Raw genomic sequence first — 12,781 nt, 5'->3', positions numbered from 1 at the left:
CCTCTCTCCTCCTCTTCCCCCCCTCTCCTCCTCTCCCCCCTCTCCTCTTCCCCCCTCTCTCCTCCTCTTCCCCCCCTCTCTCCTCCTCTTCCCCACTCTCTCCTCCTCTTCCCCCCCTCTCTCCTCCTCTTCCCCCTCTCTCAGCCTCTTCCCCCCCCTCTCTCCTCCTCTTCCCCCCCTCTCTCCTCCTCTTCCCCCCCTCTCTCCTCCTCTTCCCCCCCTCTCTCCTCCTCTTCCCCCCCTCCCCCCCTCTCTCCCCCTCTTCCCCCCCTCTCTCCTCCTCTTCCCCCCTCTCTCCCCCTCTTCCCCCCCTCTCTCCTCCTCTCTCCCCCCTCCCTCTTTCCCTCCCTCCCTCCCTCTCTCTCTCTCTCTCTCTCCTCTCCTCTCTCTCTCTCTCTCTCTCTCCCTCCCTCCCTCCCTCCCTCCCTCCCTCCCTCCCTCCCTCCCTCCCTCCCTCCCTCCCTCTCTCCCTCCCTCTCTCCCTCTCTCCCTCTCTCCCTCTCTCCCTCCCTCTCCCTCCCTCTCCCTCCCTCTCCCTCCCTCTCCCTCCCTCTCCCTCCCTCTCCCTCCCTCTCCCTCCCTCTCCCTCCCTCTCCCTCCCTCTCCCTCTCTCCCTCCCTCTCCCTCCCTCTCTTCCTCTCCCCACGCTGGTACCCGTCCTCTCGCTCTCAACGCGCCGCTTCTGCAGCGCATTAAAATGACGCGTGTCGCGTCGGTCCGATGCTGGCCCCTCCGGGAACGGAGATTAGCGGGCTAAAAGAAGGCCCCGACACCGGAGTCATCTGCATCACTTTTGCTCGCCGGAAATTGGCGTTACGACGGTCCGCGGAGAATTTTGCCCCAGAACTCCTCTGAACTTTTGTCTCATTCCTTGTAAGCTGTAAGAAATGATCCTATATGCTCTTCTTCATCCCTACGTTTCTGGTGTGTTGAGAACATAGTACTGGCGTGTGCTGTAACTCACCCTAAACAATTGTGAAAATTTGAGTCTTTCTTTTCACTTTCCTTCCCTTTGGCCATTTAATTCTTCAATTCACCTTGTTTTCCCTTTTACTCTTTATAGCTTTGGTGATGTCCTACACTATTGATCTTGGTGCTTTGTTACTTACTGAGAAACTAACATATAAAAAGACCCCTAAAGGCTACTTCCTACTATGTGGCTCCTTCTTATGGCTGAGACGGTGAATATTTGTCCAAAAAATCAGTGCTATCTTCTGTAAAGTAGGACTGATTTTGCCAGTCCTTTGAGGAGAGTGCACAGTCTGCCATCTAGTGGCTAGGCAGAAGTTTATTGTCATTAGTGAGTGAGCTCACTGCAAGGAACGTTGAGATTTATCATGCAGTTGAGAGTTCACTTTGATTAAGGCCATTGTGCTTTTTATTAAAAGTATTTATTTGCTTGCAGAAGATTTTGATTGAGATGAAAATGTTTGTTTATTTTAAATTTCGCTGCAAATATGTCACAATTTTATAATATTTTGTGATCATTTTTATTTGCAAAAATGTTCTGCTATATCTTACTACCTTAATTCAGAAATAACACCCTCAAGTTCTCTTCCAGGTCATTATGCTTACTTGGTAATACATATTGTCATTCCTCCATTGAATTTCCTGCAATTCCTTCACTATTGTGGGAATATCATCATCATTAAGTCTGCAGCAGTTCAAGGAGATCGCCCATTGCCCCCTTTCTCGAAAAAACTAGGCATGGGGCTATGAATACACCATTGCTGTACCACTCACAGCCTGTGTACACATTTAAAACAATCATTGATATGCTCACACATTATTTCATTATTTGTGACATAATTCTGCAAAGGATTTCAATTAATTATGCCCTTTAAACACACAACATTTTCACATTTACTTGAGACATAATTCTAAGGTTTACAATAGTTTTATCAGGTATTGTTAAAAAAAACAGCATATTATTCACATACTTTATATAATAGAAAACAAAATTACTTGCTATTTTTTCTTTTCCAGGATTTTTTGACCAGGCATTGGAAGACTTCAAGAGAACATTGACCTTGAATCCAGACTTTAAAGATGCCAGATTGAGTCTTGAACAGACACTAATAGATAAAAATGCAAAAGAAATTAGAGGATACTAGAGATATATCACCTGGATAACAAACATTGGTTTTGTGTATGTACAATTTCTAAGTTTAAAAAAAAATGCAATTCTATATAACCTTGAATAAAAGTTCAGTGTTTGTGAGTGCACATTTAGTTAACATTTTCTCAGAGATTACAGAGATTTATAAACATTTGTTCAATTTGGCCCACAATTGATCCTTTCCATTTTTGCTGACATTTGTGGATTGATGCAAAACAGTTTAATAGAAAATAGAAGCAGGAGGAGGCCATTCGGTCCTTAAAGCCTGCTTCGCCATTCATTTTGACCATGGCTAATCATCAAGTTCAAAACCTTGATCCCGCTTCACCCCCCCCCCCCCCACCCCCCCCCCCCCCCCACCCATATCCTTTGATCCCTTTAGCCTCACGAGCTATATCTAATTCCTTCTTGAAATTATGCAACGCTTTTGCCTCAACTACTTTCTGTGGTAACGAATTCCAAAGATTCACCACTCTCTGGGTGAAGAAATTTCTCCTCACCTCAGTCCTCAAACTATGACCCCTAGTTCTGGACCCCCCCCCCCCCCCCCCTCCAAACACCGATCAGGAATATTATTTCTGAATCTACGCTGTCTAAACCTGTTAGAATTTTGTAAGTTTCTGTGAGATCCCCTCTTACTGTTCTAAACTCCAATGAAGATAATCCTAACCGACTTAGTCTGTCCTCATATGACAGTCCCGCCATCCCAGGAATCAGCCTGGTAAACCTTTGCTGCATTCCCTCCATAAGAACATCTTTCCTCAGATAAGGACACAAAAAAGGCACACGATACTCCAGGTGTGGCCTCACCAATGCTCTGTACACTTGCAGTAAAACATCTCTTCCTATACTCAAATCATCTTTCTATGAAAGCCGACGTACCATTTGCCTTCTTTAGTACCTGCACGCTTCCAGCGAATGATGCATGATCCAAGGTCTCGCTGTGTATCCACCTCACAATTTACACCCATTCAAATAATAATCTGCCTTCCTATTTTTGCTACTCAAGCGGATAACCTCACATTTATCCACATTATACTGCATCTGCCATGCATGTGCCCACTCACTCAGCCTGTCCAAATCCCGTTGAAGCATCTCTGCATGTTCCTCACACCTTACCCTCCCACCCAACTTTGTAGCATCTGCACATTTGAAGAAAAAAATTTAATTTCCTTGTCCAAATTATTAATATATAATGTGAACAGTTAGTGTCCTTGCACAGTTTCCTGCAGTACCCCACTAGTCAGTACCTGCCAATCAGAAATAAAACATTATTCCAACTTTTTTCTTCCTGTCTACTAACCAGCTTTTTATCCGTCTCAAGACACTACCTGTAATCCCAGGTGCTTTAACTTTACATATTAATCTGCTGTGTGAGTCCTTGTCACAAGCCTTCTGAAAGTCTAAGTAAACCACATCCACCGGTTCTCCCTGGTCAACTCTACAAGTTACATCTTCAAAGAATTATAGTAGATTTGTCAAGCATGACTTTCCTTTCATAAATCCATGCTCAATCTAATTACACCACTGCTTTCCAAATGCTGTGCTGTGAAATCCTTGATAATGGACTCCAGGAACTTCCCTACTACGGACATTAGACTCACTGGTCTATAGTTCCCTGTTTTCTCTCTACCTCCCTTTTTGAATAGCTGGGTTAAATTTGCTACCTTCCAATCTGTAGGAACCATTCCAGAGTCCAAACAATTTTGGAAAATTACCAATGAATCTACTATTTCCCGGGCCACTTCCTTAGATTTCTACTGCAATGGTGGAAATATATCTTTGAAGTTAGCTTGCATGCAAGTTGGAATATGAATTCAACCTACCTAACCAGGGTAGAGACCAGGACACCATGCAAAATGACATATTATGTGCACCCAGACTGTGTAGTCACATTGGCCCAAAGCAGTAGTTGACACATTACAGTTATTTTCTCTGAGCAGTGATTTTTTTTCACTCCACTTTGCATGAGAATTTTGTTAAATTAATTTCCTTACATGGTTATTATAACTTTATTTTTGACCTCAATCAAATACTTTATAACAGAAGTAATGTTTGCAAAATTTCCGAGAAATTTTCCCCACATTATACGCAGGTTGCCTGATCATTACCTAGTCTCTTAGCCTGTTTATATACACCTTTGTAGACTCCTTATATCCTTTCATAACTTACTTTCCTACCAATCTTTGTGTCATCAGCAAATTTCGCAACTGGATTTTCATACCCTTCGTCCAAATCCCAGCCACAGGGATCAGTGTTGGGGCCTTCAACTTGTAAGAAGTTGAGGCCCCAGTACTGATTCCCGTGGCACACCACGCGTTACCTCTTACCAGCCAGAAAATGATCCATTTAAGCCCACTTTGTGTCCTGTTCATTTACCTATGCTAATATGTTACCTCCTAAACCATGAGCTCTTACTTTCCTTTATAACTTTTGAGGTGGTACCTTATTAAATTACTTCTGGAAATCTCAGTGCATCCACCAGTTCCCCTTTATCCACAGCACATGTTACTTCTTCAAAGAACTCCAATAAATTCATGATGAGGAGCTGCTGGCATTGGACTGAGGGTGGGCACAGTAAGAAGCCTTACAACACCAGGTTAAAGTCCAACAGGTTTGTTTTGAATCACTAGGTTTCGGAGCGTAGCCCCTTCATCAGGTGAGAATAAATTTGTTAAACATGATTTTCTTTTCACAAAACCATGTTGACTGCCTGACTACCTTGAATTTTTCCAAGTGCCCTGCTACAATATTTTAATAATAGCTTCTAACATTTTTCCTATGACATGTTGATCTAATTAGCCTATTTCCTGCTTTCTGACTCCCCCTTTTGATTAAACGGGTTACATTTGCTATTATATATAAGGCCAGGATTAAATGTCAAGGCAGCTCATTTCTTACTCCACAGCCCAGAGACTAGCTTAGCCCCTCTGGTAACTGCATTTATTGTGTTCAATTTTAGTTTCCTTGAAGCTGATTTACATTTATAATAGCTTCCAAATATCCTATCATTAAGAGGGTAAACTGTAGACAAGATATGAGATATTAATGCATTTCTCAATATAACCCAAGTTAGACAGAGTGTATGTGTGTGCACAAAATCAGGAACCAGGTGGATAAATGAGTGATGAGGAATTAAAGAGGCTCCAAAGTGATTCAGTCGAGTGAGTGGGAAAATACATGGCAGATGCAGTATAAAGTGGATAGGTGTGTGGGAAAAACAGAATGTCAAAGTATTTTTCCAATTCTGATAGATTGAGAAATGTTTATGTGCAAAGAGATTAGGTCGACGAGGCCTTTATTCACTGGCATTTAGAAGAATGAGAGGGTATCTTACTGAAACGTATAAACTTCTGACAGGGCTGGACAGACTGGCTGCAGGGATGTGTAAAAACCCATCTGGTTCATTAATGTCATTCAGGCAGGGAAATCTATCGTCCTTACCTGGTCTGGCCTACACGTGACTCCAAACCTATAGCAATGTAGTTGGTTCTCAAATGCCCTTCGGCATGGGCAATAAATGCTGACCCAGCCAGCGATGTCCATTCCCATGAAGAAATAAACGTTTTAAAAATGATGTTTTCCCTGGTTTTGGTGGGGAGGGGGGGGAAAGAGTTCTAAAGCAAGGGGTAATGGTTTCAGGATATGGAGTAGGCCATATAGGATCGAGATTAGGAGAGATTTCTTCACTCAGAGGATGTGAAGGCCAAGTCATTGAAAATATTTAAGAAATAAATAGATTTCTAGCCTCTAAAGTGATCAAGGGGTAAAGGGAGAGATTGGGAATATGGTTTGAGATAGAGGATGAGCCATGATCAGATTGAATGGGGGAATCAGGCTTGATGGGCTGAATGGCCTACTCCTACAATTTGTTATGTTTCTAAAGACTTTCAGTGGACAATAACATTGCTTACGTTTGGTCTGAGACTCAATGAGAATTATTCAGAATAATATTGGCCAATAAAGTGTTAAATCTAGAACTAAGTTATAAACCTGCAATGAAACTAGATCAGAAGTAGGTAATTTAGCCCAGGAAAAGTGGACTTTCCAGAGCTAATATTTCCTGGCTTCGATAAACAAAACAATAGAAATATACAAACATAGGAGCAGTAGACCATTCAGCCCTTCGAGTCTGCTCCGCCATTCATCATGATCATGGCTGATCATCCAACTCAGTAACCTGTTTTCCCCTCCCCCCGTATCCTTTGATCCCTTTAGCCCCAAGAGCTATATCTAATTACTTTTTGGAAACATACAATGCTTTGGCTTCAACTGCTTTCTGTGGTAGAGAATGCTACAGGATCACCACTCTTATGGGTGAAGACATTTCTCCTCATCTCAGTCCTAAATGATCTACCTTATACCTTCAGACTGAGACCTCATCACAGAAATCACACATTTGAGTGATTGGAATGCTCTTAGTGCACTTACATCTCTGTATTACAGAGGTCTCTGAGGGTATGCCTGTATTACAGGGGTCCCTGTGGAGAGTTTCCCCAATTACATTGGTGCCTGTGGGGACTCGCCCCTACTACAGGAGCCTTTGTAGGGTCCCAATCACAGGGATCCCTGGAGGGGTCTTCCTAACATGAGTCCCTGGGGGGGGGGGGGGGGGGGGTCTCCCTATTACAGGGATCTCAGGGAAAGGGTAGGTCAGATCACCCCAAACTTGGGGGTGTGGTGGCATTCAAGCAATCTGGAGGTTGGGGGCTGCTGTGCAGTGATGGAGGGGGGGAGGGGGTTGGGCCTCGGATGGCCTTGGTTGGTCTCTACCATCATGGACCTTGCATGGTGGACCTCACGGTGGGCCAAGGGCAACGGTTGCCAACCCTATGGACCACAATTGTACAGACCACAAGTGACTGCATCCACATGATTCCCGGTTGCAGGGACCAGGAGGGCGGAGCATAGGTGACGGGCCTGCTAAATAAATGCAAATAGGTTGTAATTTACATGCTCCTGCTGACCTGCGATGTAGAACCCATTCACACTACTAGCGGGGCGGTTGGAGCATCATGTTCGGGTTGGCGCCCGGCACCGATCTCGATTTTTCCATGACGCCCGATTCTCTGCTTCATCGGAGAATGCATTCCGGGCGTCCCGGGATAGATAATCCAGCCCACAATGTTTTCAAGAAGGAGTTAGATGTAACTCTTGAGGCTAAAGGAATCAAAAGATATGGGGGGGGGGGGGGGGGGGGGGTAAGTGGGAACAGGTTACTGAGTAGGATGACTAACCATGATCATAAATGGCGGAGGAGGCTCGAAGAGCCAAATGGCTTACCCCCTGCTCCTATTTTCTATGTTTATATGACCTAAATTTGTTTCTCTACACAGATGCTGCCTGACCTGCTGAGCAACTTATGTTATTATTAAAGAATAAATCTGTTCCTTAGTGAAAGTTACTGTTGGGTTTAGAAACACCCACTGAATTCAATGGAGAATATAAAGTGGCAGTGTTCTACACGCCCATTGGTGCAATGGGCAGGCGAGAGATCCTGGTGACAGTGTGTTGTTGGAGACCAGCTCACTTTGTTCAGGTGGGTAGTTGGTGCCTACAGCCATCCTTGGAGAGGGAGCAGGAACAGATCGTCAGAGCATTCGGGTAACTTGCCTGAGAGCAGAAATTTGCACTGTTTTCGGTTCTTGTTTCCGAAATACCGCTTATATTGTTGGCATTTTACTACTTTCCGGTTGTTCTTGATTTGAAGACAGCTTAGACATTAACTGTGGACTAAGCCATCCTTCTTGCGCAAGTACGGTATTTTAAAGGGAATAGCCCATCTACACTTAATATACGGACATTTTCAGTTCATTTCGGATAGAATTGTCATGTTTGTAATCGAACTTGTTGGGAAACGACAGTGCGTCTCTCATGACGTTTTGTGCGCTCCGTTGTTTACAAAGAGTGACCCATGTTTTAGGAACTATTCGGGGGAGAATATCAAAAGAATGGTCACTTCCGAATAATCGCCAAAAGTTTCATGCAAACAGATCTAATCAAAGATAAACCCTTGCTTTCCAGCATCTTCCATCTTGACAGTCAATGCAGTACTTCAGAACTGTTGGAATGTACAGAATGGTTAAATGTGTGAATCATGCTGCTGGTGTACAAATATATTCATTGATCTCATTTCTCATTTTGGCTTGGTATTTGAACTCCTAATTATTAATATTGGTAGGGAACCTCCTTCCATGTTGCACTTGTCAGAGAATATGATCTAATTTATCCCTTGTATGTCTTTCTCTTTCATTATCTGTTCGACTTCTGCCTCTCTTTCTCAACTGCTTTTTCATTCCCTTTTATGTTTTATGTAGTGTAATATGGCTTTCTGTGGTGTGAGGAAAGGAGGAACAGATAACTGTTGGACAGATAGGGGATGGGTGTTCTGGAGAAAATGTGTCCCTGGGTGGCTCGATGTCCAATCTCCCACCCCATATTTCTTTCAGCCCTGCTCCCATCACATCCTCCAGTCTTGCACTTCCCTCTTGTACATTCTTTGTTTAACTGTTTGCTGTCTCTTACTCTGTTAGTCATTAATTTCACCAACTGTAACTCATCCACTTACCGTTTACATTTTTTCAAAGGCCACTCACATTCTACCTGGTCCTCCTACACTTTCGTTCTATCCTATCTGGCTCATGTGTGCTATTGTGTATTCAAAATTCAGCTTCAGTTAAAAAGCCAAGTGACAAGCACGGTAGCATTGTGGATAGCACAATCGCTTCACAGCTCCAGGGTCCCAGGTTCGATTCCGGCTTGGGTCACTGTCTGTGCGGAGTCTGCACATCCTCCCCGTGTGTGCGTGGGTTTCCTCCGGGTGCTCCGGTTTCCTCCCACAGTCCAAAGATGTGCAGGTTAGGTGGATTGGCCATGATAAATTGCCCTTAGTGTCCAAAATTGCCCTTAGTGTTGGGTGGGGTTACTGGGTTATTGGGATAGGGTGGAGGTATGGGCTTGGGTAGGGTGCTCTTTCCAAGAGCCGGTGCAGACACGATGGGCCGAATGGCCTCCTTCTGCACTGTAAATTCTATGTATATCTATGTAAAAGAAGGTGTCTGTCATCCTTTCTCTATCATGCTTTTCTCTCTCTCTCTTAGATGTTAGTATTTACTATCTGTTTCACAGGAGTGACAAATTAGTTTCTCCTAACACAAGTGGATAATTGGCTTGGAAATTCCCGTTTTCTGAACATGAATAACTTTCTCTTTCAGCTTAATAACATAAAGCTTATTTTTTTTTTTAAACTACAAAGGTCACACTGTGTGAAGTTGAATAGCCACAATATTGTAGCAAGATAATTGTCCTGTAATTTCATAATCTGGCTGCTAGCCTTCCACAAATCAAAGTTCAAAATGCTACCTTTAAAAATAGAGATTTGACTCGGAGTAAAAAAAATGAACGTCCATAGTAATGGTTTAAAGGGAATGTAAATATTGAAAAATAATAATCAGTACAATATTATTGAATTGTTCATTGATGCATAGTCGACAGCAGACATAATCAAAGCTCTTGACTAGATTATTTAATCTCAGTGATAATTATTCACTTTATTATTGTTGTTGTTGTGTGTCTTACAGTTCGACACTTTAAAGAACAAAAAGGTTTATCACAATTTAAGAAGCTTCAATAAAAGATGTACCCTTTGTCACAAAATTAATTCTGTATAAAACCGATTTAAAAAATTGCAAATGAACATAAAGGCCGGGGCAGATTTACAATAAAATACACTGTTCCCAGAACCAGATTTATAAGTAAAACATTAACAAACTGTTTATTTATAATAAGAGTAAAAGATGAACATATAAAGTAAATAATTGGCACTAGTGTCTATTAGTCTACCTATTCCCAAAACTCCATCCCACCCTCCACCCAGACACACACACAAGACAGACAAGGTAAGGGTAGGGGAAGAATTAAAACAATGGGAATTGAAGAAATAGGTTGAGATGAATCTCCACTTCTGTGATTAAGGCCTCTGTAGGTGCTGGTCCTCTCCACATGCAACCTTCTGGGAATTGGTTCATACAAGAGATTCAGGTCTGTGCAATTCTTACCTTCGACCACCTGATGGAGCTTTGCGCAGGAGATTCAGATTGGTGCAATTTTGACCTCCTGTCATCAGATGGAGCCTCTGTCTCCCTAAGATAATACTGGAGCTTTATACCTGAGAAGTTTATAGGCTTTGTCTGATCTCTGTGCAGAAAGTCCAGCTGTATTGCAAAGAGAGTTCTCAGTTTGGATTCTTCCCAGCCATTCAGACAGAGGATTATAGTATTACAGATCTGGTGAGAAACTGCTTGCAATCTTTCACTCAAGAAGTATCCCTTCACAGTTCTGATTGCTGCCCATCTTTTAAACTAGGAGTGCCTTCACAGGTCTGACTAGCAGCCTCTAGCAAAGAGGCTCCTTTGCTCATCCCGGGGTAGAGGTCACACAGCTTGCGGGTGAAGTTGAAGTTAGCTTTCTGCATTGCTGATATGTATCATATGGAAGAAATAATTTTCATTTATATGATGCTTTTCTGAATGAAAGTTCCTCTTTCAGCATAAGATAGTTGGGATTTTAAGCTAAATGCTGTTTGTACTAACAGGTTTGTGAGGAGCATGGAAGACTGGTGCAGATGTCATTATCTGAATGAAGAAACAATTAATCTCTTAAAACATCATGGTCTTTCCACACTTGAAAGCATAAAGAACATGACGAAAAATGACATTGACACTCTTAACATAAGTATTGGTCAGAAAACAGTGCTGCGACATGTACTGCGCTCAGAAAATGCTCAAACATGGATACAGGAAAATAAGTAGGTTCTGTGTTATTCATCATCATCTACATCCAACTTTATAGCCATAGAACTATAGAAAAGTTACAGCACAGAAGGAAGCCGTTCGGCCCATCTTGCTCATGCCAGTCCGAGGATACCCAGGTGCCATTTCTAATCCCACCTTTCCTGCATCCTGCCCCTATCCCTGCATCTTACAGCACTTAAGGTGCAGATCCAGGTACTTTTTAAAAAGAGTTTATGGTCTCTGACTCCACCACCAACCCCGGCAGCGAATTCCATTACCTGAGGATTAAAAGAACTGAAGGAAATTCTGGCAATCACTTTCCAGTATCTGGACTAGAAAAGAAATGAAATAAAACTATGTCTAGCTAGTTGAAACAAAAGAACCTAGCATGCAGTAGGGAGCAAATTGAAGCATTGTCTTGCTGTACAACAATTCAGTCCTCACCTGAATTGATACCTTTGGCATGAATGCCAAACCCCGTAATTCCAGGAAGTAAAAATACACTCAGACAAATTGAAGTGAAATTACAGAAATGTAAATAGCCAAGCCCAGGAAAAGATGAATTGTCTGGCTGAACCTCAAATGAAAAGCAAAAAAAAGTGAAGACACCGGCCCTGCCTGCTGGCGGGATCTTCCCTTTCCGCCAAAGTCAATGGACTTTTGGGCAGAAAATCCCGACCAAAATAAAGTTTACTGCAAAAGAATGCAGAGCTTCTTTAAATCGATTACGGAATTAGCACAGCAGTTCGCATTGACTTCAAATGCAGAAATCTTAAAATATGGAAATTCTTTAGATATAATAATAATAATTTTTATTAATGTCACAAGTAGGCTTACATTAACACTGCAATGAAGTGACTGTGAAAAGCCCCTAGTCGCCACATTTGGGTACAGAGAGGGAGAATTCAGAATGTCCAATTCACCTAACAAACTTGTCTTTCGGGACTTGTGGGAGAAACCCGGAGCAAACCCACGTAGACACAAGGAGAACGTGTAGATTCCACACAGACAGTGACCCAAGCGGGAATGGAAACCGGGACCCTGGCGCTGTGAAGCAACAGTGCTAAGCATTGTGCTACTGTGTCGCCCATTTTAAATGAAGAATCTCCCAGATTTTTGAACGGGTTCTCAAAGCCTATTTGGATATCCAAATTTTATGAATCCACGATTATCTTTAGCTAAGAATCAAAATGAAAACGTTACCTAGCACTTGAAATATACTTTACAAAATCCCTAAAAATGAACAAATTGAATAGAAATTTACACATATAGATTTTTAAAAATATTTTTAAGAATATTGAATTGTTCACCATGTTATGGCTAAGCCGACTAAAAATCAAGAGAATTAAGAATCCCACAGTAAACCTTGGAGGTAAAACATTTTAGAAATGTAGAAAATTCAGCCTCTGTCACACCCAAACTCAGTTTCAGGTGATGAGAGGCATTGGTGGGGTGGTTATTTGTTGGACTGCAGATGTGGAACAGAAGTGGGCAAGCCTGCAATATCCCACTATCAGTAACAATGCTTCTTTATATTTAAATTTTGGGAGGTTATGATGATTAACTGTAAATAAGTGAAAAAGATCTGCTTTGAATCCTGCTTTTAACTTTATAATCTTAGCCTTAATCTTAAATTTATACATATTAGGCAAGACGTCACGTTGTATTAAATATCTTTAAATTAGAAGAATGCATCTCACACTTGTCTCTTTTTTTGTACTTCCAGGATTCTAGAAACAGATGATATCAATTTTGGATGGATACACTACATTACAGAACTCTTTATTTTGTAAATATTGATGTATTATTATGTTTCTAAATTATCTGCAATCATACAAAATGAAATGACGCTGAAGTACAGAATCACTAA

General features: G+C 42.0%; 1 protein-coding gene across 4 annotated transcripts in view; it reads left to right on the top strand.

Moving 5' to 3' along the window:
• The window catches only part of ttc32 (tetratricopeptide repeat domain 32), a 20,396-nt gene extending 7,615 nt beyond the window's left edge, over positions 1–12,781 (top strand). The window contains exons 3-5 of one of the 4 annotated variants that reach the window (XR_005461003.1): positions 1,987–2,149; positions 7,456–7,658; positions 12,638–12,781. Coding sequence is in view for 2 of the 4 variants with exons in the window: in XM_038800149.1 (XP_038656077.1) it covers positions 1,987–2,114 (128 nt within the window). In the remaining 2 variants the exon portion in view is untranslated. Of the gene's footprint in view, positions 1–1,986; positions 2,227–7,455; positions 8,252–10,712; positions 10,779–12,637 lie in introns of those variants that run through there. The other 3 variants (XR_005461002.1, XM_038800149.1, XM_038800148.1) reach the window with 3 other exon arrangements.

Source organism: Scyliorhinus canicula, chromosome 6, assembly GCF_902713615.1.
Source record: "Scyliorhinus canicula chromosome 6, sScyCan1.1, whole genome shotgun sequence".
NCBI lineage: Eukaryota > Metazoa > Chordata > Chondrichthyes > Carcharhiniformes > Scyliorhinidae > Scyliorhinus > Scyliorhinus canicula.
This window is presented reverse-complemented; position numbering and strand designations above follow the sequence as displayed.